This window comes from Aythya fuligula, chromosome 2, assembly GCF_009819795.1.
Source record: "Aythya fuligula isolate bAytFul2 chromosome 2, bAytFul2.pri, whole genome shotgun sequence".
Classification (NCBI taxonomy): domain Eukaryota; kingdom Metazoa; phylum Chordata; class Aves; order Anseriformes; family Anatidae; genus Aythya; species Aythya fuligula.
In genome coordinates this window covers 135,474,328-135,499,325 of record NC_045560.1, presented here as the reverse complement: position 1 = coordinate 135,499,325, position 24,998 = coordinate 135,474,328, and the positions used below count along the sequence as shown (strand labels likewise).

The following is a 24,998-nucleotide window of genomic DNA, read 5'->3' as shown; positions in this document are numbered from 1 at the left end:
AGAAAGCCCATGTAGCTTGACAAATAGCAAAGGTAAGAGTACTAAATCATAAGGTCACCCGTTCATCAAATAGAAACATTGAGATCCCCATGACTGTCACTTAATCATGTACAAATATCACCCAGCTTAACGAGGCCTGCTGAGAACAAAGTTCTCAACTTTAAGGGGCCTTACTCCAAGACCAACCCACCTCAACCTCTGCAAACACCAAAAGCTCCTCGGGTACAGATGCCATCCCCACATTTAAGCAGCCAGCCTGCTGCCCACTCGATGCATCCCATCCGTACAAGGCAGCAGTAGCACGACAAGAGGAAGCAAAAGGAACACCAGAAGTGTTGGCTGCCACTGAAAAGTGCATTAGTTTGCCCTGAGCAGTGCTGGGACTTTACTCTGTGATATAAGGTGGCTGCTGCTGAATAAAGAGAAGCATCTAGTGACATGTCTTTGCACCCTGAATTGCCTGAGATCCCTTTGTCATTGCAAGTGAAGTTTAGGATAACACGCCTCGAAGCACGACAGAAGGATGCTCTCCTACTGCTCAATGGTGCTGTAAATACACAAATTCAATAACAAGCCCCAAACTGATCTCTGCATCTAGCTTGCTAAACACTGTAATATCAACTAATTGCTCGTACTAATCCACGTGAGTTACTAGCTAGCAGAGGAAAAGTCAGCAGCTCTTAGCGTCACCTTCTGGCTGAACATCAGCTCAGTCACTACACCAAGTGAACGAAAGGAACTTGGATTTTTAAGACCCTCCGTTGACATCCATGGCGGTGGTTGGTTTGGTGGGATAAGCAGATCTTGGAGGCTATCAGGTAGGCTTTTGTTTGTTTGTTTTTAAAGTTTGTTCTTAAAATAATGTTGCTACCTTGATCAACAGGTAACTTCATGTCAAGATATTACCATTCTGCTACTTTTCAGACATTAAGGCAGTTTGACTAATTAAAACCTGTAAGTGAAGGGATAATGACAACCTATGAAGGCGTGCAATGATTTATCTCCCCTGCTAAAGCACTCTCTCTCCAAAGGAGTTAAAGGCAGCCCTGCTGATCCAGTGCTTGATGAGCTACCTCTGCTTTCAGAAGTGAATCATCAAGGTGTCCCCAGAAACAATCATTCCAGCGCTAAGATTGTGCCACTAAGTGGAAAGCTCAGCTCCTGCAGGATTTTTTCACAAATCCATAGTGGAGACAGACTCGCCATGAGCAAGGATAGGTAAGGAAGAGTCTCAGATTCTGCCACACGATCCAAATTCTCTCCATTTGATCCAAAAATGCTCCATTTTGGCAACTGACCAGTAGGTTTTAACCTCAGTTAGCCCATTCCCTACAGCTGCAATCCAACCCGACGTATTTATTTAAAGTAAAAAAAGTAAAAGTACTGCAGTGTAAGAGCCATGGTCTGGAGTATTACTATCAGCACAATTAAGCCCATGTTTTGTTTCTGGCTACTGCTGCTCTCCATCTGTGACAGCTCTCCAAAGCCAAATATTCATACGGTTGTTATCTAACCTACTTCTGTCTAGTGATCCTGGTGAGCCAGAGAGAGATGCAAACAAGGCTACCGGCAGCAGCTCTCTGGTAGTGCTCCTGATCTGCCCCACTTGCTCCAGCTTCCTAGTTTTGCTGGTTTAAACTTGCTGGGAGTTGTGCCCTAACATGGGCCTAAGCAATGCCAAGGTTACAAAAAAGCCTCACTTTTTCTCCGTGGTGGTTGTTATGGGGAAAAAGTGAGGATAAATGATGAATTATGAGTTCCCCCCGACCTTGGTCTTTAATATACACACATTTTTATGTATGCATGCATACATGTAATATTAATATGTATAATGCACACACACAATATGCATATAGAGAAATAATAAAACTGTCACAAGTTGATTAGTGCATAGATAAAAGTAATCCATAGCAGGAGGAGGTGGAAGCTTACAGGTGATGACACATTCCCCTGGATTTCCTCACGCAGGAAGTGCCAGAACCGTGTTTTTATCCACCACACAGAGAGACAAACTCAAATTACTGCAGCGAACAGAGCTGTATATAGATTGGTAACAGGGAAACAACTTCGTAACCCAAACTTAGCCACCGAACTTGGACTAGCAGAGGGGAATACAACCACACTGTGGAAGAGTTCACAAGCAGAACTAATCTCTCAAGACAAACAGTACTCTGAAGATGCTAACAAACACGTTTTCCTCCCCAACTTAGCTCAATAACACAATCGTTTACCGTAGGACACCAAGCATGAAAACACACTCCCAGTTATTTTGGGTTCAAGGACTTCCTGAGCCAGATGTGGTTTCTGTGTATTCACTAGCGGACAATGAATTTCCTGCTCTTGAGTTTGTTCAGTCTGTTTGAACCCACATCAGTTTTCAGCTTCCATGTCATTTTTTGGCAACAAGTCCCACCAGCACACTACTCACTGAACACAAGCCTCCTCCATCCATTTCACTCTTCAAAAATATTGATTAAAAATGTTTAAACGTGTTCCCACAATTTAGCATTTTGTCAGAAACTTGAGGTTTTAAAGGCATTGCTTAGAACCGATCAAAATGGCATTAGAACTGAGTAAATACACTGAATTAAGTTTATTTTAAAGCTATAAACCCCATAGCAGTAACTCTCAAGTTTGTGTATGCTGAAGTTTCCATAGGACCTGCCAGCAGCTGCCAAGTAATGCGGCTATCCACTACTTTCAACATACACGCACATGACAGCTAGTGCACCTACTTATCCAGGATTAGGTAAGGAAAGAAACCCATCCCTCCCCTCAATCCTATTGTTCTTTTTCTCAAAAGCCTGGGACTAGGCGGAGATAGAGACCACTGGTTTGCTGTCAGAACACGTTGCCAGATGATAATTACACGCTGAACAGAGATATCAAAGGCTGACAGATCTTGAATAACTCGCTCTCCCTCCTTCTCATTGGTAGGTCACCAAAGCTATCTTAAAGAAATGGATGCCTTCAATGCTATTATGTCCTCGTGTTTCATCACCAAAGCTAGAAGAGTATTAAGAAAAGTTATATAAAGAACGGGTTTCTGGTAGAACACCAAAACAATCCTTCCCCCAAGCCTGCCACCTAGGTTAATTACTGTGTAAAAAAAAAATAAAAAATAAAAAAAAGGAATTGGCTATTCTAAAGCAACCTGACCTTGTAAAACTTGGGCTGTAGAGCATTTTGGCAGCAGGTCAGGGAAACTTTCCTCATTGCCATAAATATTCACTAGATAGATTTACGAGCCATTGTCCGATCATTAGCCACCAGATCAGTTTTGCTTTTCCATGTATGTGCATTTAAAAGCACCACTGAGTACAGAGGGTACCCCTGCTCTTCCCTACCACATGTTTAACATATTTTTTTTGAATTAGATTTCAGAACCCAAAAACTCCATTTAAAAAGTTCTGATTGTTACGTGAAAGGGACCCACTTGCTCATTGCATCCTTTACAAAGCATGGGAACTTGCATGATAAAACAAAACTCATTTCTCTAACAAAATATCAGCTACAAGGGATCACTGCATCTATTGGAGTCATGTAGAAATTGTCTGTAGATCAAACATTTACATTGGACAGAAAAGCAATATCCAAATAGCAAACAGGTGTCATAAAATGGAAAGAAGCCAAGTTTACTCCAGAAATGTTACCATTAAAATAAAACAATCACAGGTACTTGTAATTGCTATAAAAATTGCTCCAGAATTCTGTATTGTTCTTAGGGAACAACTGCTGTCAGACAGGCATACAAAAAGGATATTTTGACCTGGGACTGATCAGTCTGTAGCCAACAGATGTCCACAGCTCACGCAGCCATTGATGGGACTCGTGTGGGATCCCCATTCAGTGAGGTCTCCGTTGGGCTTGCTGCTTAAACTTATTATAGACTAGCCACTGCAGATTAAGACACCCAAAACGCCAAAGTCACACCGAACTATTAATGGCACTGCGTTCCCATGATGTAAGAGCTATTATTGAGAAACTTGTTGTATATTGCCAGTGCAAGTTCTGGAATTTTATTTTATTTTTTTGATCTTACATGAAAGAGGCTGAGTTTGGTAACATGTCATAACTGTAAGACACATGAAAGCATTATAGAAATTAACTTTGAGTGAAAAACACATTTTAATGAAAAAACAGGCAGCTCACAGACATACTGGTTTAGTTTAGTTAGAGTAGTTAGAAAACTTTGGTTATCTTACAGGTGCTACAGAGTCCGTACTGCTCAACAACTCCATAAGTAGCTATTTGGACCCTTCTCCAGAGATAAAAAGCTCTCGCCTGAGCCTGATTGAAAACTTGGGGTTCTTTTCTCAGTTTCCCTGACAGTTGAGGAGCAGTTTATGGCTTGTAGGGAACGTGGCTCTTTCCAAGGCCTCGCGACTGCAGAGAACAAGAGGTACGAAGAGTCTTTGTTCTGCAGAAGATGTGTAGTTTGTGCAGGAGAGCCAAAAGCCTTTCACAAGAGGTGTTCATGAGGTCAGGGAGAACGTATGCTCCAAGGCACGTGTTTCACATATGCATCCAATACACATATGTTTCAATGCATTATTTTCATAAATAAGTAAACAGAATTTTCACCATAAAGGTCAAATGTTACTTTATTACAAAAAAAAAAAAAAAAAAAAAAAAAAGAGGGCAGGATTTCAGGAAACATTATAAGGCAAGACCCCAATCCACCCCTTCTGAAAGGGGGCCAAGGGTGTCTTTGTGGACCCAGGCAGGAGTGTCCATAATCAATTCCTACCAAGGGCACAACGATGCAACCTAACGAGTTGAAGAGGCATGTGAGAGAAAAACAAAACCACAGAATTCCCACTGTAACCGTGCGACTTGTTTTAAAAAAAAAAATAATCATCACTACCTGAAATAGTCTAAAACTTGGGAAATCCCTAGATATCCTGGAATTGTTTCCCTGAACAAGATACTGAACAAGCTGTTCTTTGTAGCACAAACCTTTAGCATGACAGACAACGTTCTTTGGTGAGCTTTGTGCATTTGCTGCAAGAAGACTTCTTTGTTCCTGCTTGGTTTTCTCTTCTGCTTTACCTGGGGTAGTAGGCTGTGTAGTTCATGAAGAGCTGGGCCCCAGCAGGGTAGTACGCCGTGGAGGGCTGGAGTGTTCGCGGGTTCAGGAGCATGGATGGCTGGTACAGAGCTGCTTCGGTTGGCACAACTGCTGCAGGAGTCGGGAAGGAGTAGGAAGGGGGCGAAAGGCCTAAAGGGACAAACAAAAAATAGGTTAAGACCTTCAAAATCCCAGCATGTATATGTATGTGAATTCCATTAGCTGAACAGCTCTGCTGTAATTAAGGAGCTTTCACAGGTTTCTCATTTGCTTGCTCATCACAGAAAATAAAGCTGGGGCACTGCTATGGGCCTGACTGCAAGACTAAAGTGCGTCCTTCTACCCCCAGTCAAAAGCAAAGGGCACTAACACAAAAATCAGAAACCACCGATGGCTCTGGGAACAGGGTCTCTTTGCAGATGACAACTTTGAAGAAGACTTTGCAGCTTCTCATGTTTGTTTGTTTTTAAACTGAATGCTAACAACACTGCACTTAGCTGCGAGGGCCTCATAAGGCCTCGCCTCTTGCTGAAACATCGTTAAACTGCCTCCTTTCCTATTCCTTTCCTTTTCTTCTCTAGTACCATGACAGTGAACGTATGAAAGTTTTAGATAGCCCTGAATAAGTGACACAGAAGTTTATTTTAAAGCAACAGTTAGCATCTCCCTTCATTGTGGGATTGGGCAGTGACAGAGCAAAAAGGGCTTATCTGAGGAATACATCACTTGCATTTGTATTTAGAAATAGGAACTCTGCCATCTAAGACTTCCCAAACTTTGGGACTTTTACTCAAGAACCTGTCCTAGGAGCTCTCAGGAGCTCCTGTCTGGGATTTGTCACACGTAGGACCACACACTGCAGCTCCCCGCTCGGATGAATCTCGCATTGCAAGAAGTGCTGGTCAACTGGAAAGCTGAACTCCTACAGATTAGCTGAAGGTCTACTCACACCTCAGGAGGAACCACACCCAAGAAATTCACTGTCAGATTGGGAGCTCTGAGGAGGGTTTAGAGAATGTTTCTTAGAAACGCCACCATAAACAGTAATACATGTGCAGAGAGAAAGCTCCTACTCTACTGCCTTACCATTTATTATCTTGGAAGCAAAGTATTATTTTTCCCCTAGGCTCAGATTTATACAGCGTGCATGTTTACTAAGTTAGCCCTTAAGCTCTTAAAGCATCTTCCCCAAACATTTGTCTAGAAGTCCCTGCTCGTCCTAGCAGCTCTGAGGAGCAGAATTGTACATGAAATTTGGTCTCAGTTTCTCTGAGACCAAAAGGATGTGTATTTTACTCCCAGAGTGGATTTGGTTTTGTACAACAAGAGGATAAGCTCCAAAGGAGAGCATTTCCAATGGTTTCTTGAATTAAGTTTGGGGATTGAAAGTGGAAGGACTTATCTGACACGTTCACCGTGATGAAAAGTGTAAACACAAATCAGTTTAAATGGGAAACTGCTCTTTAAGCCTTAGGCAGTCAAATCACTTTTCAGAGTCATGGCTCACCCTGGCCAAGTTCAGTTTCAAGAAGGGGAGGGGAAGTTTTCTACTGGAGAAGCAAGAGGAATTTGAAAGTAGTCTTTCAGTCGTAATAATTCACAACCAGAGGGAAAAATAATGACTGCAAGCTGCTGATTTATCACGAAAAGGCCTTATTTTACCACCCCCATCTGAGACTCCTTTCCAAGAACCAGAATCAGAGTCAAGCAGCTCCAACACCTACCCGCACACAGCGTAGAGTATTGGCAAGACGCATGCAAAACTTACATGGTAACTTACATGGTGGTGGGGACAAGCCATTTCGATTTAAAGTGCCCCCCATTAATACAAAGTTAATCTCCTCAGCAGAACACTGAAAGACTTCAACATATCTGTCCTTCATTGTCTTCTTGTGACACTTCTGTGCAGCCAGAAAAGCTCGGTCTGCAGATTTCATCTGAATAAAAGCATCTCCCGACGGACGTCCCTATAAAAAAAAGACAAACAGAAGTGTTTCTGGAGCTCCCGTGAAGTAGCAGCATAATAATGATTTGTCCTGTTAAAAACACTCTTCAGCCATAAAAATATTTATCTCCAAAGCAAAGTAGACTCTTGCAACTATCAGCTAGTTTAAACTCTCCCTGAAGTTTCCCCACTACTTCTGGGGAATTATAGTCTACCTGGTACATCTTACGGGCATCCTTCCAACTTGTGCTAACTTAACTGAGAAAAGAAATGCAGTCAAAAGCCTATTTTCTACTTTGTTAATGCCAATATGGGCTGGAATATTTTAAAATGTCACTAGCCTAAGGCTAATCATGTAGATAGGCTTGGTGTGAGCTTGCCAAGAAGAAAAATTAGATCCTTGTACAGGGCTGTAAGTGGGTGGGATACACAATTAGGAAGAGTCACTTTAGCCACATAAAGCTGACTTGAAGTAGCCAAAACTGGAGGTAGAGATCTGAAGCCAGCTCTAACTTAAGTTCTGGGCCAGTTCTTCTAGTTTCTGAGGGAAGAAAAACCATAGCACCATCCTTTACACGCTTGTTTATGATTAGAGGGTTGGAAACAGGAGTGGTGGGAGTAGTGAGAATATTCAAAAAGATAAAAATCAAGTAGTTGGGCAAAGCAGTACCTAAAAGAAAGGTGACAGCTTTGGCTTTGGGCAGGGATGGCTGATCGCTCTCAGGACTACACACACACTCTTCCTCCAGGTTCTTTCATTACTGCTGACAAAGGCTGACGCTAGCATAAACAATTACTTGTGCTTTAGCATCTGCATTTTTTTATTTGTCTCTTCCAGACCTGCACATTCCTCATTATTTTTCATCTCTGACTTAGATATGGCTAGCTCAAGTCCTCACAGACACAGAAATCTTAAGACAGGTGCTGCAGAAACTCTAGTCCCTTCTCTCTTCCTATGCCCCTCAAACAGAGAAGCTTTACTCTAGGAAAAGGAACTAGTTTGCAGCCACAAGACAGGCTTAGCATCACTCAAAACAGTTTTAGAAAAAACATTTTTATACCACAGCAATCAGCAGAGCCACTCAAATAATCTCCACAGAGGATGAGGAGCTGCCTTCTCCTCCCCTTAAAGTCACAAAACTATGCAGATAAACAAGGAGATCGCAACATGTGCCTTTGTCTAAAAGGTTTTGATAGAAACTACCTCCAGGAAACAGCGTCAAGGATGAATCTATCTACATGTGTCAGTGAGCCACTTATCCACATGCTTAGCCATAGCCATTTGAGGAAAGCAGCACCACAGTTCAGGAGACTTGAAACTTCAGCTGTAGTTTTAGACTTGTGCCATAGGAAATCCTTCCATCTCAAAGAGGCTGCAGTCATATATGGCCTTAAATACACCTGAGGCAAAGCCAGGGGCAAAACACTCTTTGGTGAGTTAATGTTGACCAAAATTTCGTTTTTAAAGATATGCCTCGCATGAGAGGATTTATCAAGCTGTTGAGCAGGACTCTTCAGTTTAAGCAGTGCAGGATCACAGCTGGTGCTATAGGAGCACCTCTAGAGATTGTGGCTTAGCTTTAGGCACCTGGGTCTCAGCGACAGAAACCACTCTACAGCAGATGCAGTGGCTGTTACAGCGTGGTTCAAGTAAGCCCATCTATTATCAGTTCATTTTTAGAGGAGCGCTGGAGGCCAATTGATGTCATTAGTGTCAATCCCAAAGGTGCTCCCCTACTGGTGATGCTTTCATCAGGAGGAGCCTGTAACGCACACGTGCAGTTAGCAGGGTGTCCAGCAACGTGGCGCCTACCAACCTGGTGATTCAGCACCATGTGGACGCCGTGGGTCCGAATATCTGTAGAAAACTCCCCCAAGAACTCCAGGATATCCTCAATCGTGGCAGCATAGGGAAGGCCACGCAAACGTATGCAGTCTCTGACGTTAGTGGGAGGCACGAACTGCTGAGGTAATACTGGAAGAATAGGAGGCGTTGGGAGAGGAATGAGAGGCGTGGAAGAGTACCTGTTCAGCACCTGTGCAAGACAGAAAGAGGTTACAAAAAGCTTCCTGACTTATTTTTCAATGCATGGGATTGGTGTTACATCATTTTCAGTCTGGGCAGCATTTAAAAAAGAAAACAGTGAGCTAGTTTCTGGGCTTCAACCACAGCAGCAATGCTTAGAATTCAGACACTTTGCAGACAGTTTTTAAACTCTCCAAAATAAATTGGTTCTTTTTTTTTTTTTCTTGGAAAAAAAAAATCACTTGAACCATAATGCAACTCTCAGAAGATCTAGAACATGAAACCGGTATTTCTACAGCAGTTTTATTGTGAAAACATCCTACTGTCTATATAGTCACGGGGCCATTTCTACTGAAAAAAATATCTCCTCTATGTGAGATACTCACTCTCTAGGTGAGTCTATGAACTGGAAACATGCTTCACTACCAAACAGCCTTGAGGTGCAATAGCACATCAGGTAACACGGGTGGTGTCACTGAGCCGCAGCATTAGAAATAAGGGAGTCATGCTGAGATTTGAGTAGTCTTAACAATAAAAACCCCACCCAGTCAAGAGCTTACCAGCTATTTAATCACTTGCCTTTAACCATCTTTGAACAATATCAATATTCAATTACACAGGTGTCAGATGCTTTTGCTAAACGAAGAAGTTATGGGATAACTACAAGAGTAGCAAGTTACAGCTATGTTTTCTCACTTACTGTCACCTTTCAAATGAGGCATCAAAATCTCAAATTTACATGGCTCTACTGCTTTACACGACAGATGCTGTTATTATCTATAACTGCAGTTTGCAAGAATATCAGAAAACCAAAAAAAATCAAGGATTCTTTCATACACACTTATGTATGCATATTTTGCATGTGTGTGTGTGATTAAGAACATTCATGAGATCCTACATGCAGAGGGAGCAAACCCTTACAGAAGTTTGGACAGCACTCTTTCCAGTGAAAGTTGTCACGAGTAAAAGGAAGAACTTTGTCGTGGCCAAGCAGTACTTGCTGACACTACTTAATGCCAAAGCAGGACTAGAAGAAGCACATTTGCCACCTACCTGCTGAACTTCTGCTGCAGTGCTCCTGAAGAGTTCAATGTACCTTTTTCCCAGCAAGTCCTTGTGCTTTTTCAGCGCGTTCTGCGCGTACTCCTCGCAAGCAAACAGCACAAAGGCATCCCCCGTTGGCCGGCTGTCAGGGTAGGTGACGAATAGGACTCCCTCCTTCCCTCCTGTTACAGGGCAGTGCTGGCCAAAGAACGTCAGCACTTCTTCCGTCGTCACGTTGAACGGAAGGCCTCGCATCCTGACAATCACTTGGTTTTCTTTCGATAGGAACTGTGCAACCTCGTTGGAAGTGCCTTTAGCAAAAGTAGAGAAGCACTCAAATTTAGGCAGCTCCATAAAACCCCGAGAGACTTTGGCATAGCTAATTTCTCCTCCCTCTCCTAAGACCATTTTAAGACCATTTCTGAGCAGAATTCTCCTTTCTGCGTGAGTACTGCCTCCACTACTGTTCACCTCACCCTTTTAACTTATACATTTGGCAGGCTTTGAAGTCACAATATATAGCAATCAAGTTCCCAGACCCTTATGCTTGGAAAGAAAGCTAGAAGGGCATGCTGAAGACAGCTCAGGAATTTCATCCTATCCTGAGGAAACTGCCAAAGTCTGACAATTCTACTTCCAGCACCTTTAGAAGACCATTATGCTCATAGATATAAGCCTACACTACCCTATCCAGATCTACCTGCTAACCAATTCTGCACCTCAGCACAGTCCTTTCACTTACAGCTAGCGTATTTTGCCAAGCTGATACACAAAACAAGTCTGGTAGTGTCAGACATACAATTTTCCAGCATTAGCAAGCAGTGCTTTTACTTTGAATGGTGCAACTATTACCAAATCTATCAGTTAGCCATCTATTCAACAACATAATAGCCTCTCCCACTCCAAAACCTTAACTTTAGATGTTCAGTTAGTCATCTACAGCCCCCAGAACAAATTTATGTTAGGAAGCAAGAAGGATTTTAAGCCAGTATTGTAGGTACATAACAGCTTATTGGATCTTAACTCAAATTCTGTACGCTTGCAGTCATAAAGGGAGGGTGGCAGTCTGGGGGAAGATGAGTAGAACAAGCTTTGCAGTATTTCAATTCAAGGTTTGGGAATAGTCCCCTTAAAATGGAGTATTTCATCTAAAATTTCCCCCTTAGTCAGAATCGAAGATTTCATTTGAAGAAAAATCAGTTCCATAAATCCCTTGTTATTTACGCTGTGATATCTGTTTGCTTTTATGTGCAAGTCTCCACAGCAACAGCAATAGTCCTGTTTTGCAGAAAACTAAAACCTGAGCAGTTTTTCCAATCAGTAACATTTAGGCCCCCTCGTTCAGGAAGATTACCTTCTGAACAAAACTCATAAGCGAGATCACCTTGTTTGATCAAATCCTTATTTAATAGGCTGCTTGAAAAAAAGAGGTGGACAAAATTCATGGAACAGCTTGGACTGCCAGCAGAGTACCTAATTATCACCCACCGGTTACCTACTTGATCATGGAAAGAAAAATGAAAGACCACATCCAAGAGGAGCCATTTACAACCCCAAGTTGCAGATAACGATGGAACAAACCCTCCCTTCTTATCCCCTAAAAATTACCTCCTGCAATTTTAAGGAAGTCTTCACCTGTTGCCTTGTATACCTAACGAAAGGGAAGAAAGGAGAACACGTGACTGACATGCAATTTGTGCTCCTGTTGAGAGGAGGCCCTCAAAGGCAGTGGCACACACCTCAATGTAGCGATTCCCCATGTGATGCTTGTGTCTCTGCAGCGCTAGATCTCTGTGCTCTTCACTTACAAACCTCACGAGAGCCTCCCCATTCCTCCGGCCCTGGGCGTTTAGGCAGAGTGCAGCGCCTCCCCTGAAAGATTCAAGTCAGAGAGAGGAAGAACTCCGTGACTGGAGCAGGTGAAGCACTACAGAGGGAGAGAGAAGTTCTTGGCTACTAACTTGGCAATGTTTAAGCCTTTGAAGAACCTCGCTATGTCCTGGTCAGACGACTGCCAAGGAAGTCCTCTTGCTCGAATGACAGCATTGTCATCCACAAGCTCCATCTTGCTGCTGCAGGCACCAAAAGGAGAAACAATGCTCGTCACCAACACTTCTGTGACAAGCCCCTGCCCGTGCTGGGCAAGGGGGAATCACTGCCAGGGCTTCCTGAGACCCGTGCCCAAAATCACAGCAAACAGCAAGCCCTGCTGAGCTGCCCCTTTCCCAGCTCCCCACCACGCTTGCCCCTTGAGCTCTTCTCTTCTCGAGCACATTCCCACTTCACTCTCCCCTCCTGACACACCGATGTTTTGCGCTTCCCCGTTGTGTGAACAGGGTTAGTGCACTACAATGGAACACTTGCTCTTATTTTGGGTAAGTAGAGCTTGAAGCAGAGCCGTGCTTGTAGTGTGCCAGCATGCAAGGGCCACTCGCAAGCTAAGACCAGATTTATTTCAGGTTTTACTTCACCCAAGGAGTTTAGCCTGAACGTTTCATGTCGAGGCCATCACTGTGCTGCTGGAGACTTAATATAGCTCCAGGCGACGTCAACTGCTTAGCATGGGAATAGCTCAGCCACAGAGAGCCAGATTTAATTGGTCATTACCACAGTCCCTTTTGTTCTCTTGCTTGTTAAAAACGCCATGTAGAACAAAACACTGACAACAGCTACCCACGGCTGCTTTTAGGGCTATTGGAAGGCCAGGTTGTGGCACAGAGAGCACGGGATTGATTAAGCAGCTGCCTCCCCTCCTACAAGGGTTGTGTTGTGCCCTGCAGTAGGAGGGTCATGGCTTTGGTTGTGTTTTCAGTTCTCACGTGGCCTTTCCTGTAGGAATCTGTCCAGAACTGCTCCTCACAATCCTGTACTTTAATACTTTGCCTTAATAAAATAAGCAATTGGTGCACGTGCCAGTGCAAATAAAAGAGTGTTATCTTCTCTGATGACGTACCCCTATTGTTGAAACGAAACCCATCAGCTTCCACTTATTACCAGAAATAAGACAGGAATCTTTTACCTCATCACAACATTTCATTATTGAAATGGAGAAAAAAATCTTAGAACACTGCTAAAACAAATAGCTGCCTGAACTAATCTCACTGGATACTCTCTGCCAATACTGTTGCTTTTTTTTTTTTCTTGCCTCTTTTTGCTCAGAATCATTGCTTCCGAATATCATCTACCATTATGAGAGTTCATTAATCTGGAGGAGGGAAGTCAGTACTTGGGACTAAGTAAAGTGAGGAAAAATTTGTATTTATACATGGAAAAGCAAGATTACGTTTTAAAAAGTCATCAAGCATAGATGAAGCTTTATGTTTAAAACACGTTTGGGAAGAAGACAATCATCATAGCTCAAGCAATTTACTGGTAGCAGTCTTTTGTTTGGCACTGTATCTTTATGGAAATGCATCTTCCCTATGCAAGAAAAAAATCATCATGATGTATATTCACTAACTGTGAAGCAAATCGCAGGAAAAGCTTAGGAGTTGATACTAAAAGGGTTACTTCTGCAAAAATGCAGAAGTTCTTTATTCACAGGAGAGCCCACTCAACACCCATTATATACACTTATTAGGAGAACCCAGAACTAACAGCACCTAGCAGGCTACAGCTTCCTTGCTAGGCTTCAGTCCTGCATCTGATGCAGTTTTCTATCCCCCCTTTCCTACTTAAAACATCTAATTTACTTCCACAGCAGTGGCAAGATAAAATAATGACAACATCTATTTGCAGATTAGGAATGCAGAGAAGTACTATTTAAAGCAGTGCCTTTAGAAAGAAAAAGAGCGAGATGATACATACCAAGGCCCACTTTCAAATTTGTAGTTCACTCTTTCCGGATCTGAAAACTTGTGATCTAGGAAACACGGTACAAGTTATTTCCTTTTTCCTCACCATACAGAAACAAATAAACAACAACAACAAAAAACAAACAAGCAACACAGAAGACTAGTTCATCACAGTCACTTACTGTATGGTTCTGATATTAGCGTTAAAATAATCTTCCCCATATCTTCAACTTGAGAGGCTCCATAGGGAAGCGCTGAACTGTTCTTGTCAAGATTTAAATCTTTATGCTGGAGTTAAGTCAATCATCACAGGATAGATTTCTAATTGGTCTCCTACTCGAGCAATGAGCTTTCATGTTATCCTTCATGGTAAGGTGCTTCTCAGGGGAAGATTTAATCCATTTTCCTGCCGAGATGCATCAGCTGCTCCGGGTTAGCTGCTGCCTTAGCCTCTAACTACTGCCACCTGCGGGAGTGTGAGGTCACTCCAGAAAGTGTCTGGGGACACGAGACCCCATCATAAGGGCATACATATTTAATTCAGACATACAAAATGCATGAGCATAAGACAGATCCAATCCTGCATGCGGAAGAGACTGGTGTCCTGTCCTCTTTAATTAAGATCTTTAAGCTCTAGAGGAAGATCTGGGGAAGGAGGAGAAGCAAACCATCAGCTAAAAACTCTAAAAATAAGAGGACATGCCACATGTTTTCTAAACAGGTAAATCCCAAAGTAGAGTAGCTATTTTACCACTTTGCTAAAATTCACAAGCAGCACCTGGTCTAAATCTTGCCTGTTAGAAGGTACAGGCTGGGCTTTGTGCTCTCCTGCAGCATTAGGAGAATCAGGTTTAGAGTTCATCACTGAAAATCCAAGAGACAAAGCAGAGTCCCACAGCCCACATATTTTCTGATCTGAAGGGTGTTGGAAGATGATAGCAAGGAAAAGCTCTCCTGTCAACAGAGAGCAGAAAATGTTGTCTTAGCCTGTAGACTGACCAGATACAAATCTGTGCTTGAGGGAGACTGATTTAAGTTACAGGTATCATTTTTTCACAAAATTTTTAAAGTTCACTAAGGTATCTCCCTCCCCCCCCCCCATTTTCCTCTTGTATTTGCCCCTCCCTGTAGCATCAAACTACAGAACGGTGAGATTCCTTTTACCTCTGCTCCGTTTATAACGCCAATTTGTATTGGCTTTCCCAAGGGTCTTTTCCATCCTCATCTCCTTCTTTGAAGAGAGAATGTTTAAGAAACAAACAAAGCAAGTCAGCCCCAACGCAGTTTGAAGTAGGACTTATTTTGTTCTTGCGCCTTATCACTGCACAAGATATCAGAGCAAAAAATGTACGTGTTTCCTAAACAGCGAGACCTATCTCGGCACGGCTATGCAGCAATGCAAGGCATTCAAAACAGACAAACACACCAGTTACTCACCCGCATTTCCACACAAGCACACAAGATGCATTTCAAATGCTCAGAGTTCTGCACTTTGGACTGAAGAACAACTTTTGAGCATCTCAGGGGTGAGGGTAAAAGTGTCATAGTCTTCCCGTGACTTGTGGGATGACTGCAAATCACTCTGACAAAAATGATTTATTTATTTTTAAATCTCAGGACAAGCCATCAGTTAATGCTCAGAACACTTAAAAAAAAAAAAAATAATAATAATAATTTCAACTGAACCAAACTCTTCTTCCACGGCAAGGAAAGGAAAGATGCAGCACTAAAATTTTGAGACCGATTTGATTTTGAGACTTTGCTGGTTGTAAGTGTGCACTGAGTACGGAAAGTAAGAGGTTTGTGCTTAATCAGCTTCAGATGTTCTTGTAAGAAGTGACTTATATTTAAAAAAAAAAAAACAAACAGAAGTAAACTAGTGATCTGCCAACTCCTCCACTGAATATTGTCTGCTAGCCATTGCCATCACCTTCCCTTCCCAGCATCTTTGGAGTAAACTAGTAAAAACACTAAATGGCTTTCTTAAAACCAAGCTAAAAATCCTAAACGAGCCACATGAAACAACCCCACAACATGGTGTAAGAGACTACCACCAGTAATTATGGCAACAAGGAACGTTTTCATTGCACTCTCTCTTCCTAAGCCAAACACCCAAGCTTGTCTCGCCCCCACAGCTGCCTGGGAAAAGCTGGTGTGTGTGTGTGGGGAGTGCTGAAGAGAAAAATAATCCACAAGCAGGCTGCCTTCATCCCTCTCATGGCATCTAATCAGCAGCACGCAGATGTTTCTGGGCACCTCACGTGTCAAAACAGAGGAGGGCTTCTCCTCCTTCACCTGACACCGGCCCCCTGCAGCTCCTGGTGCTTGTGCAGAGCCTCTGCCACCCACCCGGGGAAGGAGAAGCTGCTGAAAATGCAGGAATTAGAAATCTGGAGAGGAAGAGGAATCAGGCAGCAGTTTCAACAGCCACTGGGACAAGGGACAGGTGTACGTGTGCACACATGCAACAGCTTGGCTGTGAGGGCAGGCTGTCACAACGAGGAGACACTTCAATACTTCCCGTTTGCAGAGCCAAGGATCCCTACCAGCGATCAGCTGCAGGAGGTGGGAACGCAGCAGGGTGAAAGGGGAGGACGCTGAATCGAGGCCATCACACAAGGAAAACAAAACAAAATTCCCCCTCTCTGTTTGTATTCTCCTCGGAAAACCTCTCACTGAAAATATTGAGGAGGTAGTTCCTAAAAATGCCCCCGTGCCTACAGAAATCGCTGCCGGGTGTTGAGAAGCAGGGAGACGGTTGTGCAAAAAACCTTCCAGAGTGATACAAACACAGTGAGAGGGGAGGGAGAAATTCATCAACATCAGTAGGAGTGAGAGGGGAGAGATTGCTCACACCTCTGCCTCTGATTAGCTGCAAGCAAGGCTTTTAGGCAAGATGGGAGAATAAAACTGATTGCTTTCTGCACGTGGGAAGGAGCACGTTTATAACAGCCTCAACTAAGTGAAAATTTTAATAAATGTGTCTGTCCACAGGCAGATGGACCTCTGATCTGGGGCACTGGAAAGAAAGGATGCTTAAAAAATTAGTGGAATAGTGGAGATGCTTGAAAAATTAGTGGAATAGCCTTTAAAAGAGAATCACCACTTGTTATATGAAGGTATACGAGACCACACATGTGTGTACACCGATATTTAAAGCTTGTCCATCCTAGGCAATTAGCAAAAAGAGTTGAATTCAGTGGATAAATCTAAGCTCACATTTAAAGCATTAGAAAAATGGACTTGGCTGTCTAAAGTTACTACAGGCAATACCAGGTACACACAATCCAAGTGAAGCGAAGGGCAAAAAGATGCACTCAAAAACCAAGCCAGGACAGGGAACAAGGATTTTCCTGCTTGTGCTACCACCCCTCTGTAACACTCAGCACGCTGAGGGGTGGCACATCCTATGTCAGGCTCATCTGCATAGCGTGGGAGACGTTTTAAACCCTGATTCTGTTGCAGCTTCACCTCCTCCAAGTGTCCTCCAAGCCTTCTTCCCCCACGCTGTCTCTCCCAGGGTCTCATCTCCTTTCTTAACCCTGGCAAAAGGCAAACTAACGCTCACTTGGCAGAGGTGACATGAGCACGTTACAGTTATGTTCTGCACCGATGCTTTTCCCCCTTTATTCTGATCGTAATCTTCTGCTTGAAGAGACTTAAATCTCTTTAAATACTATTTTGATTAAAGTAATCTGATATTACCTGGTTCCTGGGTGCTCCCACAGGATATACAAATAGCAATGCACAAGATTTGTCAGGTAATACCCATTAATGGGCTTTTCATAGCCAGGGCTAAGTCCTGCTGGGTTTAGCTGTGCTCTGCACGGCGGTTTTCAAAACATCCAGGTCAAAAAAACAAGTTTCAGTATTGGAGAACCCAGATCTTATCCAGAGCATGAGGCAGACTGCTCTGGAGCCCTGCTGTGCTTCTCCTGACAACACCCTGCTAGCAAGGAGCTATCCTCACAGCCCCAGCTCAGAAGCAAGTGGAGCAAACCAGAGACCGGAGGAAGCAATAGTTATTTGCCATTTAATGACTTCTGCACGCCCAATCTTGAGGCAAAGGATGAGTCTTCTGCAGACCGAGTTACGAACAGTCATGCAAGCTTTGTTCACTCCACCCTGGAGGCACTCACAGCAGTGAAAACTGGCTCAGCCAGCTTTGCAAATCAAGAAGTGCAGCGAGTATGGGAGGTACAGAAGGTGCAAGAACAGCCCTGCTTCTTTTGTGTCCTTACACAGGCTTCGAGAGATTTCAACAGCACCAAGTCCTTTCCTTTGCCAGAACACGATCGTTTCTCCCAGCTTTTTTTGTTACTCAAAATTTCTCATAGTCGTCCCGCTTCAGTCAGCGTTGTGTAAGAGGAGCAGAAGACAGCCTGCCACGAGACTGCCTCCTGCACCGAAAACCTGCTGGAGACCTTACGTTAGGAGGCAGCGGCAGAGACAGCAGTTAAACTCGTCTCAATTCTTCCTCAGCCTCCCAAATGCGATGGCATTTTAGAGACTGCCTTACCTTGCATTAAAAGAAAGGAATTCTTACTTTCTTTGAGGGCAGGGGCACAATGTAAAGTTTTCACCTGAACTCTTAGATTTTTAATGGTTTCATTCCTATACACAATTTCGAGTAGTATGCTGAAGGATTAAGTCCCCAAAATTCTTTTTAAAGGAAAACTAAGTCAGCAGGTTATTCAGTTTAATGTCCCTGTGTTCCTTTTCACCATCATGCAAAGAAGGCAAGCACTAAGTATACATCCAAGCACCAACTACCCAGCGTTTGACACCCCGGAATATGCCTCCTGAATGACTGCAGCAGGAAATTATTCCCTCTGATTGCTGGGAACCAGGGAGCACATTCTCCACCAGCCTGTAATTTGTTGTTTAATCAGACACTACCAACCAAAATAAAAGCATCTGAAAGCCTGCTAACGACTGAAGTGACTGCAGACCAAGGGCCAGCTTTCCCACAGCTCTCTCACCCCACACACGTTTCCTCCCATTGATCCCAGCCCTCTCCTGCCTGGGTCAGGGATCCAGGCACATGAAGGGACTTGCCCAAACTCATTCTTCTGCTCCCACCAATTTGTGAATGCAGATCTACACCTCTGCTCTGTGCTCAACCCCCAAACCAAACGCTAACAAACCTGGTCGCTTCCTGCAGGAGTAAAGAGATCGGGCAGGCGCTGGCACTAACCTGCAGCTTCCTTTCAGCTTCATCCACCAGCTTTTATTTTCTTCATCCATCCATCTCCCTTTCTCCATCCACCCTCCCCATCCCCACCTCGGATAGGACGCTTTTCTCTCAGCCTCCTCTTCGCTACCTAACTGTCTTCGAAAGAAGGCAGCTGCCTCACTTGAGGGGAAAAAACCACTAGGCACAAAGCTGCTTGGGCTAATCCTCAGACTTAATCACCTGCTCCAACCAAAACTTTTATTTATCGCAAGCATTACATGCACGCACAGACTCTCCAGGTGCAATTAAGTTAATCTCCTCGGTGTCAGGCTGTGTGTAAATCGGTACATCTCAGCAAGGTGAGGGGAAAGAAAAATTAGCATATTGGGCAATAAGAGGAAAACAAGTATTTTACTTCTTTGGCTCTGCACCCTTCTTTTCCCAAGCCCCTGCGAGGGCTCCCAAGCAGTGTGGGATATGGACAATTAATTCCAGCCACGTTGCATAAACACAGCAAGTTTACAAATAATGCAGCAGCAGTTACAAAACAAGACAAACCCCAAAGATAAAAACAGAATCAATTCATACACACACCCAAAGAGAAGCAGATCGGATCTAAAATTCACACTCAAATTAAGATCACTCAGCCCAGCCAAACCTTCAGGACCTTGGAAGAAAAACTACCTGCAGTTAGCAACCAAGACCCAGGTGGTACTGGCAGTGGGGTCTGCTCCCCTCTCCCAGCATGTAGAGAGTGCACGGTCATTGTACCTTAACAGCCCAGTGACCCTTCAGCTCTCTGTGGTCATACAACTGTTTCCACAGCAGAAGGAAACAGGCACTCACATGGAGAGCAAGTAAAGGCATCTCTCTGAAACAGCTGAAGTAGCTCACTGCCTTTAACTTCTCCAGCTCATGTTTTCCATCAGAGCATCCCCAAGCAATGTATTAGGCTTTTAACACTTTTAGAAGCCCCCATCATCTGGTTTCTAGACTATGCAAACACTTATGTAGAAAAAGCGAAATAAAAGCCCACACTCTTCCACTTAAATATACCACTTTGCTTCAGAGTAGGGGGAAAAAAAGTGATTTCTGCCCCTCTGCTAGAAGATATGCGTCCTAATTTGCAGATGACGAAGCAGAACAGACAGCCTCCAGCATTCAACCTTATAATCAAGCACACACACAAAAAATAAAGCCACAAACTAACAGAACAGACATCGATATTTTATGCCCCTCTCACTACAGATACAAAACCCTGGTGATGCTGGTCCTACAGAGAAAGGCTACTGTAATTCAGATGTCACATAATTTAGAGTCTGAAAAATGCCAGTTCTTAATGGCAATCACTCTACAGATGCAAGAAGCTAGTCAAAGAAGTTATTAATAGCAACTTATAATTCTCAAGATCCTTTATCTCTTCTTCCTCTCTCTGAGGCTGGATACCACGTACACCAGCAGCATCCCTGCCTTTGAATTAAAGGCTAACTACCCATTCACATCAAGAATAACCACTCCCCCTCCTAACAATGAAGATGAAGAGGTCTCCCAACATTTACTCTTACCTAAAAAACCTAAAGATTTAATTAACCAACACAGCAAGCAAGCTCACAACTTTAAACTCAGGATTCACACCAGCGATTTGAATAAATATGTCACATTTAGCTGTGCAGTTTAAAGGACAAGTATAAAGGTAGTAAGGAAAGCATACAGAAATCAAGAAGAAACAGGATTTCCCCCCATGGCACCACGCACTCTCGTACTTTTTTTTTTTATCTTTGTGAGAAAGCGCCGAGTCACTCATTGAGGTTATATCACCCCTTAACAGGTGTTGCAAGCATTACTCACACATCTTTGTCCCAAAATCCAGCCGAAGCCGTAAGAGTAGCAGGCAGCGTCTTTGTCAAAAGGATACATTCTGTCATGGCCGCCACATCCAGCTTGCCAATATCGGGTGAGCCAGGGCAACACTTCTTGAACTCTTTCCGCAAGTCAAAAAAGGAGTAGAAGCATTCAGGCAGTAAGATATTCTGTAAAAGCACAAGGTACCGACTGTCAGCTGGGGCAACCATCTTCTGCTTTGTCTTTACATACTAAACTTCCCAACTATTTCCTTACAATGGCTAGAGGGGGGAATAAAAAGACAACAAAATACCAAACCAAAATATTTCTGCTGCAGAGCAGCTCATATAGCTCCTCATAGTCATCCAAATATGTTTATCAACTTGTTTTTTTTGCTTAAGCAGCTTCCTCTCTGTGATTTAAGAAAGAAAAATGTTCTTTCTCACTGCCAGAGAAGAGTTTGCTGTCATTACCAGTGCCTCAAATCCAATATACACGTAGGAGAGCAAACGCGTGCTATTGCAACATTTATCATCAATTCCTGGTTCCAGCTTTTACTGCAAGAAGCCAGAGGGCACTCGGTTCGGTTTATAGAGCCAAGCAGATTTTGCAAGACTAGCAGAAGATGTCTTGGTTTGCAGACAAGGCTGAGTTTTCAGAGAGCAGTCACACTTCAAATATTTATTCCCTTAAAAAAATAAAATAAACAGAGCAGATGAAGGTTTGATGTGGTGTAGAGGTTATCAGTCTATGCTTGGTAACTGCTTTAATTACGGCGCATGAAGCCAGGAGCAAGCCCATTGAAAGTGTCAATAAACCCCTTTTTGCCCCACAAGGACATCTTTCACATGCTTTATTCCCTTCATTTGTTTCAGGATGAGGAAGAAGAAGCAGGGAAGTTATTTCAACAAACACAACCCCCCCTCTCCTCCAGACTTCCTCGCAGCCTCGGTGCTTGTGTTCTACTTGGCTGCCTGCAGTGCCTCTAAATCACGGAAAGCCCTTACTTACTTTCTGTCTAGAACAACTAGTTAGCATCTTGGCATTGTAACAGAACGGCAGCATATGTGGATGCACGCTTAAAAAGCCAGAAGAAAGAAGTTTAGGCTCCGTAACAAGTTCTGCTTTGAAAACAGCAGAGCTTATCTTAGCATACAGACAGGTGCATTAGGCAAACAACATCCTTTAAAGACAAACTTATGAAAATGCCGGCGTGCTCGCCAGGATTGCCTGCTCTCATTTTAGCACGGCTATTTTTCTGCTTCCATGAGAAGAGACTGAGTTCTGTACTTCACCGAGTTTCCCTTGAAGCAGTTGATAACACTTTATTGTCTGAATACCACGAGCTGCTAGGCTGGTTGAGACTGGGCGCCTTAAAATAAACACAGGCAGAAATCACAAGGCTATTGAACAGATCTGCATTTCCACAGTACACGTGCCACCAGCCTCAGCATTCGGTATTCACCAGAAAACTATTACAGGTCTCACAAGCATCCGATTTACTTGATCTATAGGCAGCACAGAGGAAGTTTCAAATTAAGAATTCGTAACCAAACAGAAGATTTCGATGACTCCTGTCACTGTGACTGAATATATATAGAGAAAAAAGGATCCCAATCACTTGCACGAAATTAACTTAAATAAGAATAATTGTAGGGGTACTCCCTTCTTTTACCTACATCATTTAGCTGCATGAAAAACAAACAAACAAACAAACAGCTGTATAAAAACACAAGCCCATTCTAAGTGACAAAGCTTGTTGTTACACACACACAGGTCTGGTCACTATGAATCATGCTCATGGCTTCTCTGCTCAAGCTTTAGAGGTGTCAATCAATACTTATGGCACCAAGGAGTATTAAGAAACAAACACCCAATATCAGTTTTGTAAGAGCAGAGACTTGCAGCATTGCTCCTTCCAAGGCCAAGCAGCAAAATGATAGGCGCAGAGATCAGTAGCCGGTGGGGATAGCAGAACAGCTCTGCTACTGAGCCATGCATGTTCACAGCAAACCACAAGACCAGATTTTATTAATATTGAGGCAGTTAATTCAGGCCTGAAGACTCAGCACAGTGCTGCAACCCTATCACTAATGAAAATTAGGCAGGAGCTCGTAACACTGTTGGCAATTTGGCAACTCTGAAGTTATGGAAAACTCTAGACTAGGGGACTCGTCATCGCTCAGCCTGCCTCATGCCACTGCTCGGCTCCTTACAAACACAAGCACCGCCCTCGCAGAGTCAACTGAACACACGGAGACTGAAAGCTGCTAAAAGTGAATGTAAAAATTTCAACAGGCAGTCAGCCACCTTCATCACGAACTATTTGGCAACATTCCCAAAGTGCCCTTTTTTAAGCCCATTGTGGCTCGCGCAGCAGTACGAGTGTCAGATTTAGAGCAACCTCTCAGCGCACTGCTCCTTTCTCAAACACTTAATTCACAGTTATTCTTCTGATTTCACTTCTAAAAGCCTCTCTCGGGGCAGCACAGGCATTAGACATTGCCCATGCCATCCACGTGGGCAGGCTCGTAGTCTGACAAGCATATTGACTGACGAGCAGTGATTGAATCACAGGGGTGTGGAGGTCTCCTCGTACTACGCATTTTAAAGAGAAGTCGATCAGTTTCGCAAGAAAAACATCCAGAGCACACCAAGAGTTGGACTTCAGTCAACTGCTACGTACCTTTTTGGAAGCTTCAGGATGCAGAACCTGCCTAATGTGCAGCTGCCCATCAGTACAGAAACAGAAGGAAGTACCCACACCAATGTTCAGCTCATTGCTCACGGACTGATTAAACTGAAAGCAGGAACAACAAAAGGCACGCATGTGAGAGATCAGAGCTGCTGCAGGAGGAAGTGTCATCAATCGGCAGTATTAAACCTGGTCAGCAGGATCACAGGGCTGGAACTCCTTTTTGAGAAAGCCTCTTGTATATTTGTTTCTTACTAGCTAAGCACATGATTACTCCCATGGTAATTAACTTCATAGGGAAATTGCCCCTTTTCCCCTTCCACCACGACGTGGCCACACACTCAGCCCACACCACAAAAATAATTCTTTTTTCACTTGCAAGAGCTCTGCAAGGAGACGTAAAGCTGTTTGCAGAGAGCTGGGGGAGCACCCAGGCAGAAAAAGCTCACAGACAGGGCATGTTGGATAGGAGAAAGACTTCCAGCCCTGCCCTTAATGAGAGCCACACACACCTCCCTGTTTATTTTGAGGCTTCGATACAGTCTCCATCTTTCCAGGACAGATAAGTCACCACAAACCCAGCTTTTTTGAGGGGCACCTCCACTTGGCTTCCCTCCTACACTAAGGAAGACCCAGCCACAGCTGCAACTCAGAGCCCAGCAGGAGATGAGAGCTGGGCAATGCCCAACCTTCATCGTCCTCTCAGGGCTCAACCCCACCTCCCGAGGTGAAAGAGCACGAGGCAAGAGAGAAAACCCCACAAAGGCCAACAGGGTCCAGGCTGCCTGGCCCATATGTGACTACGGTGCCCTGTGCCAGGCTCTGCTACCCCAAAAGTGAGTGGGGAAGGAGGGTAAACGGATGCTAAGGTGGCTTCCACCTCCCACCACCGAGGGACTGCGGCTGGTTACGGGCTGTCACCTGTCTCAACGCCTGCTCCAGCGGCGGAGCCAGCGCCAGGCTCTCCACGTCCACCTTGGTGACCTCCTGGCACTCGGCAGTCAGCTCCGGGTGGTCGGGCCTGACCAGCACGTCGTGAGGGCACCCCAGCTCCAAGGAAAGCAGAGGAGGAGCGAGTCAGCACCCGGCCATGGGCTCCCCGACCTGCAACCCCACAGCCCTGCCCTCCACCACCACCACCTGCTCCAGTCTGGGGCACCCCCAGCCAGCCCAGCTCCTGGGGCACCCAGCCCAGCAGGGGCAAGGGGAGCAGCAGAAGCAGCTGGGGATGCTCCCACCTCCTCGTCCTCCTCCTCTTTTTGGGGGAAAATACCTCCTTCGTCCTCAGGTCGACCACTTTCCACAGGAGCTGGAGCAGCTCCCGCTCATCCGAGCCCAGCCTGGCCCCGTTGGTGCCCGCCGTGGTCACAAAGAGGATCACCAGGTAGTCGGGAGACGCCGTCAT

The 24,998-nt window shown here is 44.2% G+C and overlaps 1 protein-coding gene across 1 annotated transcript; it reads right to left on the bottom strand.

The window, feature by feature from the left end:
* Positions 1-5,048: 5,048 nt before the first annotated feature.
* ESRP1 (epithelial splicing regulatory protein 1) lies at positions 5,049-24,998 on the bottom strand. The gene is made up of 13 exons (XM_032182410.1): positions 24,867-24,998; positions 24,515-24,643; positions 23,585-23,698; positions 20,972-21,086; positions 14,063-14,161; positions 13,894-13,948; positions 12,048-12,158; positions 11,826-11,958; positions 11,695-11,737; positions 10,096-10,397; positions 8,834-9,052; positions 6,840-7,038; positions 5,049-5,221 (listed from the first exon to the last, which is right to left on the bottom strand). Exons 1-13 carry the CDS (start codon positions 24,996-24,998, stop codon positions 5,049-5,051), a joined length of 1,824 nt encoding a protein of 607 aa, XP_032038301.1.

Coding starts and splice junctions, on each gene's coding strand:
- ESRP1 (XM_032182410.1), bottom strand. CDS start 24,998: ATGACGGCGTCTCCCGACTACCTGGTGATCCTCTTTGTGACCACGGCG. Junction 23,699..24,514: donor TGGAGCAGGCGTTGAGACAG/GTGACAGCCCGT, acceptor TCCTGCTTTCAG/TTTAATCAGTCCGTGAGCAA. Junction 11,738..11,825: donor TGGGGAATCGCTACATTGAG/GTGTGTGCCACT, acceptor CCCTTTCGTTAG/GTATACAAGGCAACAGGTGA.